A 23,986-nucleotide genomic window follows, 5' to 3' on the forward strand; every position below is an offset into this window, starting at 1 on the left:
GTTTTGATGGTTTGGCAGTCGGTGTTCGGTGACTTTTCTGATTACACATACGAGCACTCATTTCAGAGGACTTTCATAGTACCAAGAGTGTGTGGTATGAATTCATGCCAAACATTTGACAAGAGCACAATATAACATTGAACGTTCAATAACCGATTTATTACAAAATATTATGATTTTTTTATAATTATGAAAGGAATTAATTAAAATACCTAATTAGTAATTAACTGATTATAAAAGGATTCTTAAGGTTTGTTGTATTATAACTGATTATAAAAATCTCCGAATAGAAAGGTAATGTAACTAAACCTAAACCTAGACTAATTCTCTAACTAAATCAATATTTTCATTATTACAGTAAGATGATTTTATACTAATTTACATTAAAGTGGAATATTATGTTAAAACCAAATACAATACAATACCTTTATCGGTGTACCTGGGTTATAAAATGTGTCCACGAAAAATCGTCAGAGCATGCCGTATTAACATATTTGTATTTGTTAAAACTTTGAAACTTCTACAATAAATTTTAATTAAAATTTACTTTTACAGTAAAAAAGGGTGTTTTAAGATGAAGAAAAAAATCAATTTCGTGCATTAATTTTTTTGACGTAAGACTACGTCTTTGTTTTCGATATAGGGGTGCACGTTGCAAATTCTACAAAAATGGTATGTAACGAAAAGTGGTCCAATTTTAAACGCAAATAATTCAGCCATCTCACGATAAATTTTCAATTTTTTGGCACATGTCGCCCCGAAATACTTCTAAGAATAGATTCCAATAGATAAACCCAAAGATTTTTAATATCATGGCATTAAAAATTTAAATAATGAACAACCTAGTCAAAATATCGCGCATTTACACACAGAAGATAGCGCTTCCCTAGTCCAGCACGACAGATTTGTGTACCTAGTGCGCTACGCTTCTATGAATGACGTCATCATCGACTATTTAAACGGACGGATTTCGCCGAAGCAGCTCAGTCGCCTGTTGAGCGGCAGGCGAAGCAGATCACTGCGCTGTGTGCTTTTACAGCCAGTGTAGCTGAGTTAGAAGTCCGTTACACTGCCTGTGGAGGTAAGCTACCCAGTGAATGCGAATGAGCTTGTCCGTATGCTATCTTTTGTGTTGTGCTCGATTCCAGCATACTTTTATGAATAATTGTTCGTACACAAAATAGTTTGTACATGCGACCTCCATTTGCAAACACGGTTAACATAGTCTCGTGGTATTAGTTTTCTCTTTCGCTCTACCCATCATCATCAGCGTTGATTCATTTTGCTTTGTGAGCTTTGGTTTAATGTTTGAGGCGAATGTGTAGGTAGATAGATCTAATTTGTTACTAAATAGCACTACGAAAGTTTATTATTTACGTTCGATCAATTCATTGATTCATTTCCCCATCACGTGATTCATTTTCACTCAGCCTATAGTTCTTTGATTCTACTAATAGGTACATACTAGCCTATTTATGAATGAATACACTGCCACTTGAAAAACCGTTGCAAAAACGCATCTTGTGCATATATAAAATTGTTTTCGATTCTTATATATTTATAGTTTCGATATATGATTAGGACACTGCATTCGCTATATTTGTATGCGCACTTTAGGAAAGTTATAATAATGGCAAAAAATAACTAGAATGCTTGGTCTATACATGAAATGTGATTATAATGTCTAAACTTTGATTTTTCTTCACCGGTCCGGGTTTTTTACCACACACAATCGAAAAGGTTTTACAAGCTAATCTTATTCTATAAAGATTTAGTTCCAGATATTAGTTCAATCACAGTTTTCTGTCTTCTTTCTTCAGATCTTCTTAAATAAGTTTAATCGGATTCGATCACCTACTACAAATGAAAGGACATGATAACCAACAAGGTTTGGTTCAATATGTAATATTCGATGTGGATTGGTTGTGATTAAACCATACTTAAGAAATATGTTTGATTTATTATTACTATTAATGTACTAAGAAAACAAATATTTTACATTAAGTAGTATAGTCCTACGTCTACAGCTCGTGCAACCCAATAGGGCTGCCTCTTGTAGTTTTTTCAGGAAAAATTACATATAATGTTAATTGACGGTACAGTGTTGTTTCAATTATATCACTATGCGTTTAAATCAATACTTGTGTATAACACCCTCGATTATATCACGATTTTGTTTCGATTATATAACGCTTTTTCACAAAAATACAAGAAACAATACGTTTTGATCCAAATAAGCCACATGTTGTGTTAAAAGTGCCCGGATTTTGTTTTACAATTGATTTGCTTAATTACATGTGGGTAATGAGCCTATTAGTGGGTTTCGAACTATTTCGTTAATGCGTTAACCATGATTTATATATTATGAGATCGGTTAAAAAGTCAAACTTTTTTATTCTTTTATCTTAAAGTTTAGATTCTTAAGAAAGCATCTCAAATTTTTAGGGAGGTCTACGCAGTAGAAGCTATAGCGCTGTTCCTCTTGTTTTTTCACGAGAGCAGAGGGAGTGGCGCGAAACTTTAAACTTGAATAATCTCGAAATCGGCAATACCTTGAGATGATCTGCATGGGACGGTAAAGTAGGAGGGTGTAGGTTTTGTCGGATGTATTCTCACCAGTTCCTCCAAGTATCTTCCTTAACACTATTCACCTCTCCGTATTTTGACATGCGTTGTTTGATAGTCTAGTACGTGGTGTTAGGTCATGAAGCTTTATTTCAATACTGTTATTATCTGTACATGTTGGGATGCTGTATAAAATGGCATTACATTCGACGACGTGTTTCAATTTGTTCTGAGAAGCCAATGATTCTGCTTCACTTCACGAATCGGTGGTCTTACCGGGTGTTTCGAGAAGTCAACAGTAACACAGTTTGCCCCCACCGGGGTATAAACTTGCTTTGTATTATCACTTATTGTTTCAGGCTATCTTCTGACCTTGCACAAGGCAAAAGCAAAAAAATCGCTACGCTATACTGCCGTGATACGCATAACAGTCCCACCTGCATAGGAAACCCATAGCGAATGGGACTGTTATGCGGATCACGGCAGTTTAGCAGGCTATAGGCATCAGTGAATCAAGCAAGCTTTTGTTTTATATCAGTGCATAATCAAATTGTAGCGTTGCCCCCAGCTGCGGAGTGAAATGAGTTTGCCAAATGAAACAAAAGTGCCCGTGCTACAGGATAATACGATTTCGATCGACTTTAGTAAATCTCGTGTTAGACCCACAGTTCAGGAAGTGGAACAGTTAGTTTAGGTTAAAATGGAGCTTAAACTCGCTGAAGTTACGTACATTCAGCTACACCACGTAAAAAACTGTGTTTTGATCACGTTTAGAAGCTTAGCACAGGCATTGCCAGAGCGCTTGCAGTTTTCGCTCGTATTTATTGCATTCATGTAAGCGATTCTTACCGGGTACGTTTTGGGTGTACAACTTTGGGAAAAGGTTTCCGTTTAATTTCATTTTACTATCAGTTGGAGTGTAAATTTAAAAGTTCTTTCAAATATTTGTTTTCAAAGTAAGTTTCTATTGAACATTTCAAAAGATATGTTACTATAACTAATTCAACTTTAGCCGAAATGCAACCTACATCAAGCTAGCAAGTACTTTTCGAGCATTAGTGGAGCATTAAAAAATTACCAATTTTATTAAACAATTTGAAATTGTGCTGTTGATGTTTAGTATTATCTAGACTGAAATATTAAACCAAACATGCACCCAAATTTCACTTTTCGTGTACAAATTCCAATATTCTCAAGATTATTAGATAATCTAATTTGCTATATTCGATTAAGGGAACGAAACTATATAAACCTTTCCAAAACTATCTATTTTTCGTATGTACATAGTCATATCATCTGAGAGTATTATAGCAAAATATCAAAGCGTAACCCAGAATATTTAAATAGTAGAGCCGGTTTGAACGGAATTGCACCGGGTCAAAACGTAAAATTTAGCGGACGTTTTAAGATTTTGAAATCAGTGTAAATGATGGCAAGAGAAATTTCAAACTGATTAACTCTAATAATCTGTTTTGTAAAAGTTTTACTACACTGCTTGAACCACCGACATTAAGAAATAAAAAAAAATCATTCCACTTATTGTTAAAAATCGGGCGTTTTCTTTTTATCATGGTGGTTTTATTGCTTAACTTTGACTACTTTTGAGCTTTTAGTGGTCCATGCATGTATTTCAGATGATATTTCTGCAGGATTTTGCCAATCGAAGTCTTCCGCGGAGAGAAATATTGTCACATTGTCTTTAGAACAGAGATCTTTAGGGGTGTGCGGGTTAAGGCATTTTTTGATGCAGATTTGTGCCGTGAGTTAATATCTCAATCCTATTTCTATTTTAAGCCCAAAACTATTGAAAAAAAAGTTTTTTAGTTTGTTTCCAATAACACATCCAAACCAATGCGACTTGCACGACTCTATAAGTTGCCTCATCAGATCTAGAGCACTCTAGTTAGAATGTGGCCAAGAGGCCACACTCTAACTAGAGTGCTCTAATCAGATCTACACTGATAAAATAAAGTACCCATTAATGCGTAGAAAACTACGCATTTTCAATAAAAGTGGAATAACCCATTATGGGTAAAGAGTTTGTACCCATAAATGAGTGCAGACCTTGTACGTCAACCTGGGTATGTTTTATCCATTATGTTTCGCAGAACTGTTATAGCAAAATGCGTAAAAATACCCATTCATGAAAATCGCGCCAGAAGGAAAAATACTGTCAATAGAATTATTTCTGAATTAAACAAATAAACATAAAATAACATTAATTTCACATTATTGTTTCCTTAAAAAAGTATAGGAATCTAGGTAGAGATCCTACTCCAAAGCTCCTTAACCAAATAAATTCGCCAACTGGATATATTTTTGATGGTTGGATCTTTTGGCTGCTCTAAAAATGCCGAACTGGTGCATATTTGCAACATCCTCAGTAGTCTAAACAGCCGTTGTTTTCGGAGCATTGCCGAAATGTACCGTTTCCGCGACGGACTCCGATGCAGGCCGATAATTTTCAGGTTCCGCTACGATCCTTAATTTGCAGGTTAACTAGCTTGAAATAATTCTAAAGGATTTTTCACCCATTGTTAAGATCAATATACCCATTGACATTACCTCATCGAGTAGTTGTGAAATGGATAAAAAGTACTCATTGTTAGAAACAAAAAAATACCCATTTTTTGACAGCTCGAATAACTTCCGAAAATGGGCAATTTGAATACATAAAATGGGTAAAGTTTTTTTTACCGTGTACCATAGTTTGCAGATGAAATTGGGATGGCAGGCTGCTAGCGGATTGCAAAAGTACCAAATTATGCTGTGTGGGGTGCTGTCCCGGTTAACAATGAGGCAAACCAGATATTTGCAGATACGTCATTTAGTAGTACAACTGTCAATTTGTTGACTGAATTTAATTTGGTTTTTTTTAATTTTAAAAATGAGAAAAGAATAGTTAAGACTTAAAAATTATATGACTGTACTCGTAAGGACATCCGCTATCAATACATATGAAAAACTGACACAATTTTTCCAAATTAAAGATTCCTACTGTCATTTTGTGTTATACTTAGAATTTTTTCATGGGACCAAAACTATATCCGCAAGAAACAGCGTGTCGGGTTGTTGTTTTGTCCGTTTTGGGTTGAGTGGTCGCCTAAGGAGTAATTTTTCCAATAGTGCTAGCTTCGAAATATCTGCATAAACACATCTAGCTAAATCGACTAGTATGTCGACCACAACGTTGTAATCACGCAGCGAAATTTCAAACGCTTAAACCAACAAAATTGATTTTTTATTTGAATCGTCACTCTATTATTGACTCTTGAAATATTAAATGTACATTTTTTATTGTTGAATGAACAATAATATTTTTACATCAATCAAATTGTGTTTTATGTAAGTATTGCATATTACCAAATCAGCGTGTATTGTGTATTCTTTGTGTGTATTCTATGCACCGTACATTCTTCTTTTATTTATGTAAGTAATGTCGTTTTCGATTGAGAACCTAGAAACTAACCCAGGTTAGTTGCTTCAAACGAACGTTTTTAATGAAACTGAGTTGGGTTCTCGCCAAACAGCGGTGGTGTGAGCGAACCCGAAATATATTTCAGGTTGGAACCCAACCCGGTTTTCAGTTCAGTGGAGCATAACCTAGGTTGGAAACTGGCTTCAAACAAACGGTTTGACAGCAGTTAGGTCCGAAACTGAGTTAGTTTCTGCTTCAAGCGAAAACGACATAAGAAAAGCAAAGTAAAACCCTCACAATTTCTTTACTAAATTTCCGCAGACTTCACAGCATATAGGACAGTTGCGGGGGTAGTACTACAATTATATACTGACGTAAAAAGATATTCTCTGGGTAAAATAATTTAAATATATTGGCAGTAACATTACCTTTCTAACTTTCAGAACAACCCTAAAATGTTGAAAGATGTCTTGCAAATGAATTAGTAAGCTTTTGAAACGTGTTAATATAAATAAAAATTAATCCCACAAAAAAATTGTGTTATTTTTATTGCAAACAAGCAAACATTTCATTAGTAATTGTTTACTGTATTATTGAACTAATCATGTTCGCATCATTCGAGTAATTACACATTATCGATCGTTTCAACAATTTTATTGTTAATTCAACCGATAATGTGATTTAAATATTGAAACGTCAGAACCAGAATTTATTGTAGAAATAACAATATTATGAATTGAATCAATTGTTGAATATTATTAGCCCTGAGATAATAATAATTATTATTGTATTTGAACCAGAATATTGTTATATCTACAATACATTTTTCTGCGTGAATTATCGTGAATTGGTGGGTGGATTAAAATTCTTAGCGCAGTGTACTTGACCAGACATTGCATTTGCATCCTGGTGAGGCTCACTGGACAGCAGCGAAGCGCATTCTACGATTTCTCAAGGGTACAAAGACGAAGAAGTTGGTCTACCAAAAGCGAGCTGGTGCAGTTTCAGGCACGTAGCCAGAGGGGGGGCTAGGGGGCTAAAGCCCCTCCCGAAATTTTTCAAAAATGAATTTCAAAAACCGGCGATGTTTAACAAAATTTGTTGCTCATTTGGTTTGAACAAATCTTTGAGAAAAAGTTGAAGAAGGCTATTTCTAACCACCAAAGGCAATGGTCACGAAATTCAGTCACTTTATGCTTTTGCTCGAGCCAGTGTGACGTATAATTGTTGCTGTAGTAATCTGTCGAGAAGCAAGAAGTGGTGCTCCAGCCAAATACGGTGATTATAAAATTATTGATGATTCGCTTAGGACCGAGTATTCATAATGTGGAACATTTCCTGAAGGTGTAAATGGAGGTTGGACTTTCGGAAGCGAGTTCTACCATGTCAGGCATTTAGCGCTCAACAAATTAGCCCAGATGAAACCATTCATTTCGAACAACTTAAAACACATGGTTGAAAGTGACAATGCTATAATTAAGATCCTCCTATATATGGACGATGAGAACATCAATGTTCCGCTACAAGATCGGATATCGCTTACTCGCAGATTAATGTCATATTTGGGAGAAATGGAATCCATTCGGAAGGATAATTATTGAGAGCGAGAAGCAAGGAACAAATCAGACATTCGCAAACATAAAGTCAAAATTGACGAATTGACATAAAGTTTTGCAAAAGTTTCACAGGAAACGGATAATTTGCTGTGATTTGAAAACAGACAACTCTAAAAGAAAGCCTCTTTTGAAAATTAGATGTAAGTGCGATGTGTTCTCTTCCATGTGTCGGAAGCAAGTGATGCTGAAATTATTAAGCTCACTTGTGTTTATAGTTTCTAGTTATTTTGGTGGTGATGTATTTACCTAATTTTACGTAAATTAGAAGCATTCAGAATCAGTGCTAAGTAATTTTCTTTCGATTAGTGAACAAGTTCTGAGCAGTTTCGCTCAGTAGATTAAATTCTGGGTAGTTTTCATTAGTAGATTAAATCATTGAAATATATATTTTACATTGTCCAAAAACCCATGAAATCCGAAATAATACCTTCAAATGTTCAAATATAATATTTACTTAATCTAGGTAATCTTCTCAAGTTCCAACGGTTTTGCAAAATTCTGAACGTCAATGAGCTAATGAACTTATTCTTGTATTGTAGTGGAATCAGTAGTTTTTTGCACTCACTTTACATTTTGACTTTTACTATAGTTTCAGGGATCTAGGAAAATCAGTCTACGATATTTTTAATTCGTAAGTCCAATGATATGAAAGTATCTAAAAAGAATCTACTTAAATAAATAAATAGATAGTTATTCTCAGTTGCCTGATAATATTGTCGAAGATAGCGTTTAACCCATTCCCCACGAGAGTCAAATGAAAAAACATGTGTTTTTCTCAGGATTATAATTACGCATACTTCGGATGAAGTCACAGAACTAGTAATAGTAGCCTGATCATGAAAATAGGAGTTGAAGTTTACTTTGTTCGGACATTCTTTGCAACGATAAACTTGGATTTCACACTGATATATTCCTATCCATGGAGACAACCTTGACGTTGGTTTCGTTCTCCTGTTTAGCAAATGCGTGTAAAGTTTCGTTAGGCGGGTTTTTGGATATTTTTGTACTCATTCCAATTTAGCGTCTTCTACACCTTGTAAACGTGTAGTCTAGAATGCGTAGCATTTTCAATCAGCCCTAAATACTTTGATCTCTTGATGAATCTTGAGAGAAATTTCTAACTTATAAACTAATAATAATCAAATTTAATTCGTCGATGCACTATAGCTTTTCTTGTAACAGACAACATATTTTTAGGGTTTTTAGTGTCTATTGTCTTAGTTATGGAATTGTTTTCACTAAGAACATTTCATAATTACATTCAGTTTACTGTGACTATCTCAAGTCATCAGAATTTATACATTTATGCAATAATTTTCAAGCCCCTCCCGAAACAAAATCCTGGCTACGGGCCTGTGCAGTTTTCGAAGGTTTTAGTGATGCTGATTGGGGCAATGACCCTGATTCAAGACGATCGATTGCCGGTTACGTTTTCCAATGTGGTGACGGATCAGTGTCTGGAGTTGTCGCAAACAACCAACAGTGGCGCTTTCTACGACAGAGGCTGAGTACATGGCATTGTCGTCTGCATCACAGGAAGCTCTGTGGTGCCGCGGATTTTGTGCTGAGTTATTAGGTGATGTGCAATCGATTCCAATTCATTGTGATAATCGCAGTACGATTTGTCTGGCAGAGAAGGAGATCGGCTACTCACCCAGGAGTAAACACATCGATGTCAGGCATCACTTTGTGCGGGAACAGTTAGAGAATAAAATGGTAAAGTTGCAGTATATCAGCTCAGATCAACAAAAGGCCGATGCTCTTACGAAACCTGTCGCGGCTCCCAGATTTGTACAAGTGCAAAATGCTTTGGGTATTGCCTAAATTACCGGTTAAGGGGGAATGTTAACATGATAACCTTGAATTTAATTAAAACACATTTGCAATGTATAAACCTTTATAATACTCTGTTCTATATTCACTTCTATAAATACAACCAATGTCACCGGTTGTATAATTATTTTCTCTGCGTATTTTCCTATATCATCCCTGTCCCTCATCCTAACCCTGGCGTACATGAAAAAGATGGATAGGTAATGTCAGAGACATAACCGAAGTGAAGTAGAATACACTTAGGCTGGTAATTCGATTGCTGTAATTTTTACATATGTATCGTGAGATCAAAAGGCATTCGTCTAGCTGCTCGATTTTAGAAATAGACCACTTTAAAGCATGGCATGCACAATTGAAATAAATTAAAGGCCAAATCGGATAACAAATACTATTTGGACTCACTGGAAGTTGAACTCACTCTACAGTTAAAAGCCAGTACAAGGCCATTTGCGCGTGGAATGTCAACATTAGAGAGTTCAGGGGAATCCGCGAATGTCCAATAAAAATAATATATTCAAACCTTAACCAACCAGGTTTCATCGCAATAACCCTGCAATTGTCACGTATGATAATAACCAACAATAAACGTAGTGCCAGGACATTAATTTTAACGGAGCATTTCACTTGTAGTGAAATTCGCAAACAAAATAAGTAAAATGAAAATCTCGTTTCCCAGTTTGCCCCCAGTATCAAACCATCAACAGAAACTTATATCAGTATTCAACAAGCCAACATAATCTCCTTCAAATCGTCAATCGCAGCCACAATACCGTTTGCTAGAAGAAAACTAATAAAAGTGTACTCTGTAGCGCGCGCCGTGGTGAATTTATTTGAGAACGCCATACATAATTGAAACAGCAAGAAAGCGGGGCCTTTCTCACCCAACTACCCCACCGCCAGCGAACACTTGAAATTCGTTTATAAGAGTGTTCTGTTTTTTCTGTGGTCTGTGATCATTGTATGCATGAAACAGGCGCGCCTGTACATCTTTGAAATGATGCCTGGCGGTAGTCATGGAATTTATTGCTTCGAGCTGACGGAACGTAGCAACTACTACAAGGTCAGAAAGCAAACTGACGATTTTTTCTTATGTGCTGCTTTTATATGTGAGTCGCGGTTCATTGGATGCAAAGAGGCGATTCTAGCAACGCTCACTGCTTTGTTGAATTGCTCGAACCAATTAGCGCTGATAATTACCATTTTCACAAAATATATTATTTTTGTTATTTATAGCAATTTATATTTTACGGAATACAATATATGTGCACATATTTCCGATCAGATAGTGTAAAAATATAGCGATTTCGATCAGTACAACAGAAGTTATTCGCATTTGAAAATTGGGAAATTATCTAAGCAGAAACTTTGAAACGGGACCCCTATATTGAAACGTTAGAACTATTCTACTTCAAAAGATTGATGTACTGTCTCTGTCCACCTGAACGTAGACCTACCAGTTAGTGGGACAAGCCACTTAAGGGAAAAGCTTAACTAAACAGAAAAATTTCCGCAAAACTTTTTTTTTCGAAGTTCTACAAACTTCACGAAAATCGTGTACGAACTTCGTGCAATTTCCTATATTATTTAGCGAGGGAGTGGTACTCCAAAAATTCACCGTTTTTTAATATTCGACGAGATTCAAAACATCCCAAAGTTTCAGGGAATTTCCTCAAATTTGAGGGAAGTCTTACGAGCTGTAAACAAAACTATACGCAAGAATTGAATAGATTAGAAATTTATTTATCTCTACTCGTTTTATACGCAATCTCCAAAGCCGTCGTAATCACGTTCATATCATTTTCGATGGTTTTGGCCCAGTTTTCGACATCACCAATTTCCTACGAATCACAATTTAAATCGTATTAATTTATGTGTATGCAGTTAGTTTATACTTTCTCTACCTTCAGTGATCCGTTGAAGTTTTCAATCAGCGTTAACCACTGCTGCGTCTGCTTGGCAAAGTTTGTCGCGCCTACGTGCAACTGTTTGGCTTCCGCGTCCAATCGTTTCTGGTTGAGGTATGCCTGGGCAACGCTACGGTTAGATGTAATAAAAATATTAAAATATAGTATTTTGCTGAACTGACAGTGATACGTATAAAAAACACAATTACCCAACATTCAGATGGTCAACCAAATTCTGTGTTAGTTCGTTTGCGGATAAGATTGCTTCCTTTCTTCTACGTTCTGAAAGAAGTAATGATTTCGTTTCCTGTTGGTCATAAACGTCGTGAACCTGTTACGTACCTTGCTCTTCCTTTTTCGCTGCTTGTCGTGCTTGGTGGTCCTTAATCATTGCCGATAGCATTTTGTTGGGATTCTTGTCTACCGTGAACTTAAACTTGAAAAGACGTGGTGATCTTTCACTAGCAATTGCATTCAAAACAAAAACACTTTGCAGATTTTTTATGACAGTCGATTCAATATCAAAACAAAACCGTGAGTGCCCGATAACGATTCATTTTCACCGAGTGAACGAACAGTGTTGCCTGTAGTAGCAACACGATTATGTACACGCTTGTCTGCCTCTAATCAAAAATTAGTTTTATTCTACTTTCGTTTCGTGATGTTGTGAACCATTCTACACCTCATGCCAAAAACCTCGGCAACCTTATCTCTATCGCGTGAGGAACAATTTTCATGTCACGCTTCTGGATGTGATATTAACACATAGTAAATTTTGTACATAAAGGACAAGGAGCAATACAACAATAATGTTTCATCTTCCATGAGCACCTGTCAGCAAGTGGAGATTATAAATTATATAGAAGACTAATTATTGTATTCACTCTTGCATCCCTTAGCGCGTGATTTTGAATTTATATATCTGGTAATTGCTTTACTGCACATTTTTGTTGGTTTGTATAAATTAATGCTTAATTAGTTGGTAGGTCGTTTTCAATTTCGTGCTTTCCACACAAATTACTCTCTCTCTATCATGTCTTATTAAAATTTAGTAAATCTATGTTTGTTCTATTACTTTGCCTGATTTGTTTCTCGGTTGCTAACATACACACAAATGTTAATCTTTGTCAAATTGATTTGTTCGGATCGTACTTCTAAAGAATGTTTTAAATGCCAACGTCGCTCTGCCTCAATCTCTATCACATCCTGATGGAGTTCACACGAATCAATCAGTGTCTCCTAGCAATTGGTATGGCGTAAACCGGCTCTACTTCACGTTAGGGTAAGTCGGCAGGTCTACGACTTCGATTTTGTCGTTAACTTTGAACGATGGGAACAGACCCACCTGATTGAGGCGCACGTTCTTACCCTTGGAGAACCCGTTCCAGTGATTTCCGGCCACCCCAACCAGATCTCCCTTCCGAAGGTGTATTTCCTCGTGATTCTTCGGATTGTGGGGCAGTACCACTTCCCGATTGTGAGCATTCTGACCACCGTAGTAGTAGATGTCGTCCAGCGATTTGAACCGTTGGGATGCATCCGGATACATGCTCTGCATGATCTCGTACGCAACGCGGCATACCTGTGAGCTGAAAGTGCACACAAGATAGTCACTCAGCGAGAGGAGGTGTATGTCCAGAATGATCCCGTTCAGTGATGAGTCAGTGTATCGTGTCGAAACGGCTGCTACCTTAGCCACATCCGGGTCACCGATCACCTCATAGTGTGGGTACTTGGATTTAGCTTCGTCGATGACCTGCCATGAAGTTAAAAATTTGTTCCGTCATTAAATTGATTTACATATCAAACCACCCACCTTTGGATCGTCACTGGCGACGAAAACTCTTCGTTTGTCGACCGCTTCCACCATCTCCAGCTGGTCGTAATAGTCATCAACCGCCATCATGTACTCTTCAATTCCGTGGAAAGCCGCTTCCGTTCCGACCTTGTCAGTTCGTCTAACGTGGATTCTACAATATAACAAAACTCGTTAAAATTCCTTCTTTCCTCGCTCAACCGTTCACCCCAAACTCACCCAACAATCGGTTTCCGGAAACCAAGCTTCTCAATTCCATTCTCCAGCATTTGCCGCGTCTCGCCGGATGGTTTCAGCAGATACTTCAGGAACTGTCCGATCCACCAGACAATCGGATCCCCGTGCAGTTTCATCATGCGTGGAGCCAGATCGGCTGGAATTGCCAGTGGAAGATAGGGAGGACGCGGATTCAACGAATCGATAATCGGCACCGTTAGAACCTGCGTGTCCGAGGTTCCCGGCCAGCTACCATGGGTAGCCCCGTTCGCATCCACACAGGTATCTGAAATGGGCTGAAAAACTTCCTCCCAGCCAGCCTTATGATAGCGCCAACCTTTTGATTTGAGAATTAGCGTCCGTTCGGTGGCGTAGGCCATAATGAAACAATAAACCACGTGATGCAGCTGGCAGCCATAGCCACAACCTTTATTCAACCTACAGACCAGCTTCCGAGCCGAACTGCAGTCTTCCGGATTCTGTAGGTAGGTCAGTCGCTTCTGTATCAATTCGCTCAGATCTTTTGCTTCTTTGAAACGCCAAAATTCGTACCCGTCACTGGCGCGCATCTGATTGATATCATTCAGCAAAGAGTGCTTATGCTCCCTCGCTAGCGAGAGAAAGTTCTCCAATGGTGCAGCCACCTCCGGTGAGTTCCGTCGTGCAACTTTGGCAACTTTAACGACCTCGGAATGTAAATAGTTCCACAGCTCTTCTATATTGCTAGAAACCCTTCGTCTCAGCTGTTCTTGCTCCAACGATGGGACACCTTTAAAGCGTCCGGCTCCTGCGCCCTGAATCTGAAGTTTATTGCCGAGCTCATCGACAAACTTTTGCTTCCGATTGTAGGACGTATCACTGAGATATTCGTCAATTAAATTTCTCAACTCCTGATCAACCTGTTTGGATTTTTCCAGATAGGCTAGCGCCTGATTCAACCTCCGCTCCGTATCTTCACCATCGCTGCCGTAGCCAGTATTCAGTTTGGAGTAGAAGATCACTACAAGAATCACCCACACTGCTATGAATCCAGCCAGCACACGTACCCAATTATTCAGACCCGTCAGCTGTCGGAGAATCATGTTTATTTTTGCGTTTACCTACAACTACTGCCACTTTAATTCTATAAAACTTTGACACTACTTGTTATTCGGTAGGAACTAATATAAATTTGCATGCCGATTAGGTTTCATTGCTGTTTAATCGTATTCCGTTTCAGCTTCAGTGACGTGTACTCGATCGAAAAGTAGGCAGATTATCAAGTCAAACCAAACTGCATAGATAACAGCTGTCAGTTTTCCGGGCTATCCGACGTAACTCCACTACATCTCGAGGTTGATGGTTGAATCTAAATTATTCTCTGCAGGACCAGAATATTTTCCACTGCACAAGCAGATTCTGGTCGCTTAGTGTCCGAACTGGTGAAAAACAATCTTTCCACTTGAGCAAATACGGTTTCGCTGTTTTCTATTGTTATTCAAATACCTTCAATGAATGGCGAATTGGAATTAGAATGCTTTTTTGTCCATTTTTCTACACTAGCGGCATTGAATGGAAATGAACTATCGCAGGTACAATGTATATTGACCTATAATTCTTTCACTTTATTTTTTTCCATTCCAGATGCGGGCCAAAACGTTGCAAAGGTAACCAGAAAAGAGATAGACACTGACAACCAGAGATGCCAGGTACTTTTTTCAAATGTCTGCGATAATAATTTTAAAAGTCTGGAAAGAACAAAAAATGTCAGGAAAGCTAGTGTAACCAAAAGCCTTTATATTCAAAAATCTGCAAATATCTGCAACCAAACTAAGAAATCTGCAAATATCTGCAACCAAATTAAAAAATCTGCGTCATCGAAAAAATCTGCAGCTTAAATTAAAAGTCTGCCAATTTGCAGACTTGTCTGCAAATCTGGCATCTCTGCTGACAACATAAATCTGTGCGATGACAGCATTTTTTTATGCTGGAGTCACTCACAGTTCATGCGCAGATTTTCCTTGCTTTCGCTTCAAAAGGTTGGACCCCTTGGTTTTCGCGAGGAACTCATTCACTTTCAGTGGTTTTCAACCAACGTTGCAATCATAATCTTGTCACATATTTTATAAATATGTCCGTTTCCCATTAGAAAATTTAGATAAACTCTGCGTCGAACAATGTTGAAGTAGTAATAACCATAATATCTATTGTTTTATAATTATTTGTAGGCAAAAAAGTTATTGTAGATTTATATCCGGGCATTTAATTCCATCAAAATGGAAATTCATAATGTACGGTAACCAACCAATTTAAGACCCCTAGAGGAAGTGAATTTACGTGAACGTCAAAAAATATTTGCTTGCCTATGTTTTTCAATGCAATACATGCACGAGTCTGCTCCAAAATTACTGTTCTTGAAAGAAAACTGTTAATGGATGTTTTATACATTGACATAAACTTGAAAATGACATTTCTTCACAGCATGAATTTTTCACATTTCGGACCCTTCCACACTAATTTGGACAGTGTTCCAAGCATATTTTGGACACACTGAATGTAACTGAATATATTTTGGAAACAGTGAAGTTTTTTCTACTAAACTGGCCTACTGACTCGTTCTCTTTGCAGTACATTTAATGCATGAAAGAAGAACATAAGCAAATCAGCGACTGCCAATCAAAATGGTACATTAATCTTTCTATGGAAGGCTGACTGCATGAAGTATTTTTTTAGTTCTATCATTTTGAGAAATAGAAAAGCTTTCGGTACAATTAGGTTACTGCAGACCTAACAAAGCAGCATGAAATGTTATGCAATATAGTTACCAATAATATATTTCGTGTAACAATTCATCTGTAACAGTATCATGGAGTTACATCCTCAAGTGGATGATAAATCAAGGTTCAAAGTTCGTCAGGAATCTTCTTGTACTAAATATTAATTTTTAATTCTTTTGTTTACGAGGTGGTTTCTTGTTATTCTTTCTAAGCTCAGTTTTTCTTTGTTTCTCTTCCTTTACTTTCCTTTTTTCTTCAGTTTTTGACTTGTAGTATTCAACTGTTCGGCGCAATGTTAAAACATGTTCCTGTTCGTGTGAGTGTTTCAGGCGATTTTAGGAATTCAGCACGCACACTCATATTATCATTATTTAGCTGTGATATGCCTCTTACATTTGTTAACATATAGCTAGTCGAATTCAACAAATTCGAACTACAAATGTTCTTCAACGTGGATTTCAGAAGTCTCCTCTTTGGTCATATTATGGTCTTCAATGAAATGTTCCTTAATCGTTTGATTTTCGACATCGGTTTGAACATTTTAAAATAATTTGACCAAAGAGAGCAGGCGTCCTACCGTTACGAAATTTTTCACTTTTTGATTATTCTAACTCGATAAACAAATAGCTGTCAAGAAAGAAAATCGAAGGGTGTCCAAAATAAGTTGATATCAATTTTTAAGATATATTGTAGACACCATTTATTTAAGATTTTTTAGATAAAACATTAGGAAGAAACCTTTTCATACACGTAAAATGCATAATACCAAATCAGAGAAACTAATTAAATCGATAAAAAATATTATAATTGTGCATTTAAATCCAATTTGAAAATGTATAATTTCCACCGGTTCCTTTTGGCTATCGTTGAAACATGAAACGTTTTCGGTGATATTTTTGAAAACTGTGGATTTTGTTTAAATTTACTGCATCAAACCAAACAAATGCAAAGAAACTTGGCAGTGTGGGAGGCAAGTACATTAACAGTCCAAAATATGTAGGGGTCCAAATTAGGTTGGTTACCCTATACTTTATGGCAGCACTGCACAAGAGAAACAGTTTGTCGGCCGTTTTAACGGCGCCGATGGAATGCGGGTTGCCAATGTTCCAGATTTATCTGGAATCTTCCAGATTTTTCTCAACTGAACAGACATTCGTTCAAGCCAGATGTTTTACCAGATTTTTTTAAATTTTGCCAGATTTTTCCAGATATTCTGAATTCTACGTTACAACCCAGTGGGGAAACCATTATGCCAGATTTTTTTAAAGCTTCTAGCAAAAAGTCAAATCTCTTATTCTATCAGATTTTTTAAACTATTGAAGTAGTATCACACAAATTTTGGAAATCTAGGTCTTATTCGATAAATTCATGTTCTATGAAGAGGGGGGGGGGGGTTGATGAAAATGCAAATTTTCCGAAAAATGCTAAAATGTAATATAAGTTTGATAAATTAAACATAACTCAAAAACATAAGCAGTCTAACAGATGTCATTTCAATCTACAAACAAAAAGAATCAACATGGAACAGTTTTTAATCCTCTATAGATTTTTTTTTGTATAATATATCAATGAAGTCAAAAATTGCGATCTTTTAAAGTGGGATAAATGAGCGAAAACATTTTCAACGTTGAAGATCACCTAATTTAATTATCCTTGACTTTGAAGGTTTGACAACTTTGGGAAGTTATCAACAAAAAACAGCGCATGCTTTGATAAAGAAATTTTAGTGTTTAATACTCATAGAGGTAATTAATTCTTCAAAAATATTAAGAGACATGGTGCCTTCAGCAAAGTTTTTGATAATGTCATTTTAAACAATTTTGTTGAAAATATGAAGGCTACATGACTGCAGCATATTGGGATTTAAATGGACATGCTATATTTCTCCTTAGTGAAGAAAAATTTAGGTGAAAACTATTTTTCTGAGCTACGGAGACAATTGTTTGAAACCATCATTGCGAGTTGAGAACACAAATCCTATAACTAAATTATGGATGGATAGAACTGGAACTTGCTTTTCGACTTTATCTAATCAGAATTCGACACTAACTTGGTGGGCGGACTAAGCTAGTGCAGAATTGATGCTAGTTCCTAAAAATGGAATCACTCTTTGTGTTTTTTGGGCAAACTGTTAGTCCTTTTAATATCTGGGATTTTTTTTTAAATCCAGTTCCCTTAAATATTTTTTTTGTTAGCTTCAGAGGCACCTTGAACGCAATCTGAATTTGTTGTTTAATTGGCGCAGAAGAGATTTATCAAATACAGTAATTTCAGAATAGCTTGTTGTAAAGATTTTATACTACTATATTTCGATACTCTGAATATGTGGGATATTTACGTCTTTGACAAAGTTGTTTGAAAAAGCACTTTCGAAAACTTTGCTGGAGACATTAAGTCTCGACCCAAATTTGCTTGAAAAGTAAATTCTCTATAATTAGGAGGATTAACCGTCAAAATTCTTTCATTAGCAGATGAACAGTTTTAAGTTTTTAAATTCTTCAATTTTACTTAACATCGAAATTTGGCAGTTTCGAATGAATGTGATCGTGACCGTTAAAAATTTATCGAGCATTAATTTTACTTTTCTTCATTAGTAAACCTCACAACTTGCAAACGAGTACTAGTACCTAGCACACAACATTTTAGTACGCCATTCATTGCAGCACTCAAATATACACCAATAATAACCACTAACTTGAAATATATCTACATATTCATTAATTCCAATCCTGCTTAGAGGCTATTCATATAGTTGATAGTACAACAAAAATCAAATGCTCATAAAACCGATCCTGACTTGCTAGAAACAAACTATAAACGTCATTTATCATCAACTTTCAACTAGTTTCTGAAATGTTATTCATGTTGTTAACCATATTGAATTTTTATCTAAATTCTACACAATCTAAAAAAAAATTATTTTCAGCAAATGTTGAAATGTATGCAAGTTTTCGGTTAACAAGTATATGTTTTATAAGCAATCAACCTATTCAAATTTAGATTCCCATTCGAAAAATTATCTTCAATCCATATTTTGGAGACTCGTTCCGAAAATGAGCTCATAATAATTAATTATTTTACATTACAGTAATTTGACAACTATGGGATTTCGGCTAAGAAATCAAGATCCCCTTCACACAATTTTCCAAAAATTCTCATGACGCTTTAAACACAGTTCTCAATGTAGTGATCAGAGAATATTTTTCCAAAAATATTTTTTGGAATATTAAATTAAATTCGTCAGCATCAATTTTTTTTTCAATCCAAATAATTTTGGTTTGGGGGGGGGTTTTAACCCCCAAAACCCCCCCCTGGCTACGCCACTGGCGTGGTCTACCTCGGGCCCGAAGGGACTCCTTTAACTGAGACCTGGCGTCACAATACCCGGCGCATACCCAGACAACGTGCTCGATGTCGTGATAGCCCTCGTCACAAGCGCACAGACTACTCTTCGCAAGCCCAATACGCCGCAAATGCGCATCCATGGTGTAGTGATTGGACATAAGTCGGGACATTACGCGAATAAAATCCCGACCCACATCCATCCCCCCGAACCAAGGCTTCGTTGATACCTTTGGGATAATCGAATGTAGCCATCGAAAGGATTGTAGAGTCGTTTGTCCGTTCCGTCGGTATTGCCCGCTGCATAGCCAGGTGATATAAATATTCCCACATGTTGTGGGCCCGGGACAGTGGAAGAAGAGCTGTGTGAAAAAAGCGAGTGTTTTTTTTTGGGTTGCTCCATCTTGGTTGGTAACCGATGGCGTTGGTGCGACAGAAGGTAAATTCTTGCTGGTGTGTGTTTCGGCGTGATCGTTTCGACGGCGCAGAGCGAATGATTGTATGGAAACGAAACTAAGTTTAAGTGTTTCGAAAGCGAATTCAAAATGTCTGAGAAATTTTTGTTTTCGCGGTTAAACAACCAAAATTATTAAACGTGGAAGATACGAATGGAAATGCTCCTCAAACGTGTGGATTTACGGTTTGTGATCGAAAATGAAAAACCGGGCGAGCTGATAAGAGCTTGAAAGACAGCAGATCGAAAATGTGTTGCAACAATCGTGCTGTATGTTGTAGACAACCAGCTAAATCTCGTGAAGAATGTCACCGAAGCCCAAGCAGTGTGGAATGCGCTAAAAACGTATCACGAGAAGGCAACGATGACGTCGCGTGTGTCGCTCCTCAAGCGAATTTGTAGTTTTAACATGAGTGAGGGCGGTATTCTCGATCAGCATTTGCAAGAGCTGGAAATTCTTTTTGATCGTTTAAAGCTCAAGTCTATATCAACATTTGAATAGGGCTAATAAGATTTATAAACAAACTTTTGTTTTGCTGATTTCTCCTAATTTGTTATCATTTCAACACAGAAAACATTTGAAATTGATTCTACCAAGGATAAAGATGTTGATTCATGTGTATTTTTCATGAAATTTAACTCGGTAGCGGAATAATGAGCGAAATAAGTTTGTTTACAAAAGTCTCATTAGCCCTTTTGAAGAATTTCTATTGAAGTTTCCTTTTTTGAGCATGTGTTAGAATTGACCGCTTGGTAGTATGCATAGGAAAAAATGTGTTCAGCTTTGCCACCGGATTATCCACATAAAACCTTTTCAAAACTCAAAAAGAAGATAATCAGTCGATTTAAAGATCATCATAATTCAAATCATGCTAAATAGCTGCTGGAAAAACGATCTGCTTAGCTGAATGCTTCTATTGAAAAAGTGGCTGTGGTTTTTTCATTGCGCAGTTGTGTTGCGTACCCCAGCACGTTGTGGTAGTGTGGCAAAATATCGCAGCTACTTTTTCAAAAGCACCATTCAGCTAAGTCGATCGTTTTTCCAGCAGCTATTTAGCATGATTTGAATCATGATGATCTAATAAATCGACTGATTTTCTTCTTTTAGAGTTTTGAAAAAGTTTGATATGGATAATCCGATGGCAAAGCTGAACACATTTTTTACAACACATACTATCAAGCGTTCAATTCTTATAGACACTCACCCAAAGTTCTTTGAACCCTTACGTGCAAGCAATTGAACATTCCCTGAAAATCGAGATGATTCACAGCAGTTTGCCCAATTCGTATAGTGAATTAATTACAGCACTGGAAAGTCGCCGAGACGAAGATCTAACGATCGATTTTATTAAACAAAAGTTGGACGAATTCCAACGAAGAAACGAACGGTCGGGTGGATCGAACGAAAAAGTAATGAAGGCAAATGACAAGAAGAACAAAGTATGTTTTCATTGTCAAAAACCGGGACATTTTAACGCACAGTGTCGTTTGTTGAAACAGCAAGAACAGAAAAGTGGCAGTGAGCAAAGGAATATGAAGCGCGGGTCGAAGGCTAAACAAGCAGCCGTAAAAGATCCTCCGGTGTGTTTCACAGTCGGTGATAATCCTAAAGGTGGCTACTAGTATATTCATAGTGGCTGCTCGAGCCACATGTGCAGTGAAAAATCGTTTTTCGTGAAATTGGACAGAAATGTGAAAAAAAGATTTAGGATTCGGGAACTTAGATTAGGGAATTTAGAATAGGTTCATTCAATGAATATATCAATAGTAGGTCATTCGCATTTAATTTTGTTATTATTTTTCTCAATATTGAATCTTTTTCCCTGAGAAGGTAAGTGTCCGGTCCCTCTAGCGTTATTCTGCAGCTCGGTTGTGCGTGTGCGTCTTGCTCCCGTGACTGTCGTGTGCTTTCTGCCGTTCGGTTTTACCACCGTTTCAGTTCGATCGTGCTGTCCTCTCGTTTGATGCGCTCTCCGTGTTAAACTCTCCATAACTCTGGCTAATAAAAACAGATGCGTAGTTAAATAGACTCTACAGTAAGTAATAGGGAAACCCAGAAATATATTAAATATCGATAACTATCAACCTTCTTATATTTCAAGAAATCAAAAAAAGCTTTATTTGAAAGCACAACTCCTTCAGAATATTTTCTAAAATTTTCAAAGCGATCCTAAAAATAGATCGAAAGTTACAACGCTTCGAAGCACACTTCGTCGTCCAGAAGCAGTGGTAATTTGAAATTTATCCCGAAATGTTGTTTTCCAAAAAAATAACATTTCCGTGATCACTTTTGCCGAAAAACTACTCAAACTATCTTCTTCTATTTTTTTCAATTGCTCGTAATTGATTTTTCTTGTACCTTAACGATTCCATATTGATGCATAAATTTTCATTTTGTTGGTAAGAATTTTTTAATGTATTTTTTAGTGCTTAAAACATCGGTTTTTAGAGAAAAACGATCCTGTATGCAGGAAAAAAATATTCATTCAACTAATCATTAAGGTACGTGGAATACTCTACTAATGATCTTTTTTTGAGTTTTGGGATTTTGGCTCTGCTGGTTTTCCCCAGGGTTCATGCCTAAGCCTCTTTCTCTAGCCAAGGTGGGTGCATTAGAAAACAATATTTACGAAAGACCAATTTGCTTCAACGATTTTTTCAGGATCTCTCGTAAAAGGACGCTCGGAAGTTGGAAAACCTCATGGATCAACAAGAATCTGGGTCGGTGGCTACATTTCATTATTCCGAACCGAAGGCATTGACGAAAGTTTTGTTTAAGGGCTTGGATGTGAACCAGGACTTCATTCGTATTTTTTATTATAGAGGTTTTAGACTGTGGGTCATTCGCCTCTGTTTCGTTAGAGAAATCTCACGCAATCGATTTACTATGCCCGCGTACTGTTTTATTCGCGTGATGTCAAGGCTCATGTCCAATCATTACACGTTTTATGCGCATAGGATTTGCGAAAGTAATCATTGCATTTGTGAGAATAGCTATAACGACATCGAGCATGTTGTTTGGCAGTGTGCAGAATACTGTGTTGATATGTCCCAACTAATACATTAACTTCGCGCCCGAGAGAGATCACCCTACGTGCCAGTCCGGGATATCTTGGCAAGCCGTGCTCTCCCCCCATATTTTTCTAATCTATATCTTTTTGAAAACTATATAATATATACATTTAATATTCAAATTTAGTGTATTTTATTCTCATTTACTGCAGTTTACGATGCATACCCTTCTGTAATAGCCACTTAGCATGAATGACCATACCATCCAAGTAGATGACATGGAGACATCACGACAGCATAAGAGTGCTAGCAATTATCCCAAATATTGACCATCCCATCGCCCCTGTGGTTACAGGAAACCACTACAACAAAGTTTGCATATCCGTCGCAATGATCAACCAGCCAACGACAATGTCAATTATACAATATGTATTCCACTTCCTACCTATTCCTTTCCCCACTAACATGTGAAATGTACTTTAAAAAATGAATAATGCCGCATTTGGGACTAAATAAACATATTTAGATATAAAAAAATATTAATTGGGGTTTCAATCAATGAAACAGCAGTTTTCAATCAACGTATAAAACTTTTAACAAAATCCGTTAAAGAAAGCACGACTAATTGTCTGTATTTGGGAACGATTTAATTTTACTTCTATTTTCTTGCCGCAAATATGCGATTGAAAATATATGACAAAATGTTTCGTTCTGTGCACTTTTTTCACTGCCAGCTACGGTTCCCTCCTTGTAGGACATACATTGACATACTTCTAGAGCAGCGGTTCTCAACCTTTTTCGTACCACGGACCCCTTAGAAATTGCCCTGGATTGCTGCGGACCCCCACGGATAAACATCGATTTTGTATGCTATCAATATGTTATTTTCAGTTTGTTAGGAAAAAAGACTGTCCAATCTGCACTCAGAAAATATATTTTTCTTCGCGGACCCCCAGCCAATTGATTTGTTCTAAAATCATAATATTTGCTAAAACCAATTTCTTTCGATGTAATATCACATAACAGATGTTTTCAACAATAAAAAAAATCTCCC

General features: G+C 36.9%; 2 protein-coding genes across 2 annotated transcripts; both read right to left on the bottom strand.

The window, feature by feature from the left end:
* Positions 1-11,151: 11,151 nt before the first annotated feature.
* On the bottom strand, positions 11,152-11,864 carry LOC131685935 (biogenesis of lysosome-related organelles complex 1 subunit 1). The gene is made up of 4 exons (XM_058969974.1): positions 11,679-11,864; positions 11,546-11,618; positions 11,334-11,466; positions 11,152-11,270 (listed from the first exon to the last, which is right to left on the bottom strand). The coding sequence occupies exons 1-4, from the start codon at positions 11,737-11,739 to the stop codon at positions 11,169-11,171; spliced, it is 369 nt and encodes a 122-aa protein (XP_058825957.1). The 5' UTR covers positions 11,740-11,864; the 3' UTR covers positions 11,152-11,168.
* A 378-nt stretch (positions 11,865-12,242) lies between these two features.
* Positions 12,243-15,038, bottom strand: LOC131685920 (alpha-(1,6)-fucosyltransferase). The gene is made up of 3 exons (XM_058969953.1): positions 13,372-15,038; positions 13,153-13,306; positions 12,243-13,092 (listed from the first exon to the last, which is right to left on the bottom strand). Exons 1-3 carry the CDS (start codon positions 14,448-14,450, stop codon positions 12,604-12,606), a joined length of 1,722 nt encoding a protein of 573 aa, XP_058825936.1. The 5' UTR covers positions 14,451-15,038; the 3' UTR covers positions 12,243-12,603.
* Positions 15,039-23,986: the final 8,948 nt, after the last annotated feature.

The sequence above is a fragment of the Topomyia yanbarensis genome, chromosome 2 (genome assembly GCF_030247195.1).
Source record: "Topomyia yanbarensis strain Yona2022 chromosome 2, ASM3024719v1, whole genome shotgun sequence".
Lineage (NCBI taxonomy): Eukaryota > Metazoa > Arthropoda > Insecta > Diptera > Culicidae > Topomyia > Topomyia yanbarensis.

What these genes read in the sequence shown, in the direction of transcription:
- LOC131685935 (XM_058969974.1), bottom strand. Translation starts at nt 11,739, where the DNA reads ATGCTATCGGCAATGATTAAGGACCACCAAGCACGACAAGCAGCGAAA. An exon ending in AGCGAAAAAGGAAGAGCAAG is followed by an intron (nt 11,619 to 11,678) that starts GTACGTAACAGG and finishes TACTTCTTTCAG; the next exon opens with AACGTAGAAGAAAGGAAGCA. An exon ending in ACTTCAACGGATCACTGAAG is followed by an intron (nt 11,271 to 11,333) that starts GTAGAGAAAGTA and finishes TGTGATTCGTAG; the next exon opens with GAAATTGGTGATGTCGAAAA.
- LOC131685920 (XM_058969953.1), bottom strand. Translation starts at nt 14,450, where the DNA reads ATGATTCTCCGACAGCTGACGGGTCTGAATAATTGGGTACGTGTGCTG. An exon ending in TTCCGGAAACCGATTGTTGG is followed by an intron (nt 13,307 to 13,371) that starts GTGAGTTTGGGG and finishes GTTATATTGTAG; the next exon opens with AATCCACGTTAGACGAACTG. An exon ending in TCGCCAGTGACGATCCAAAG is followed by an intron (nt 13,093 to 13,152) that starts GTGGGTGGTTTG and finishes ACTTCATGGCAG; the next exon opens with GTCATCGACGAAGCTAAATC.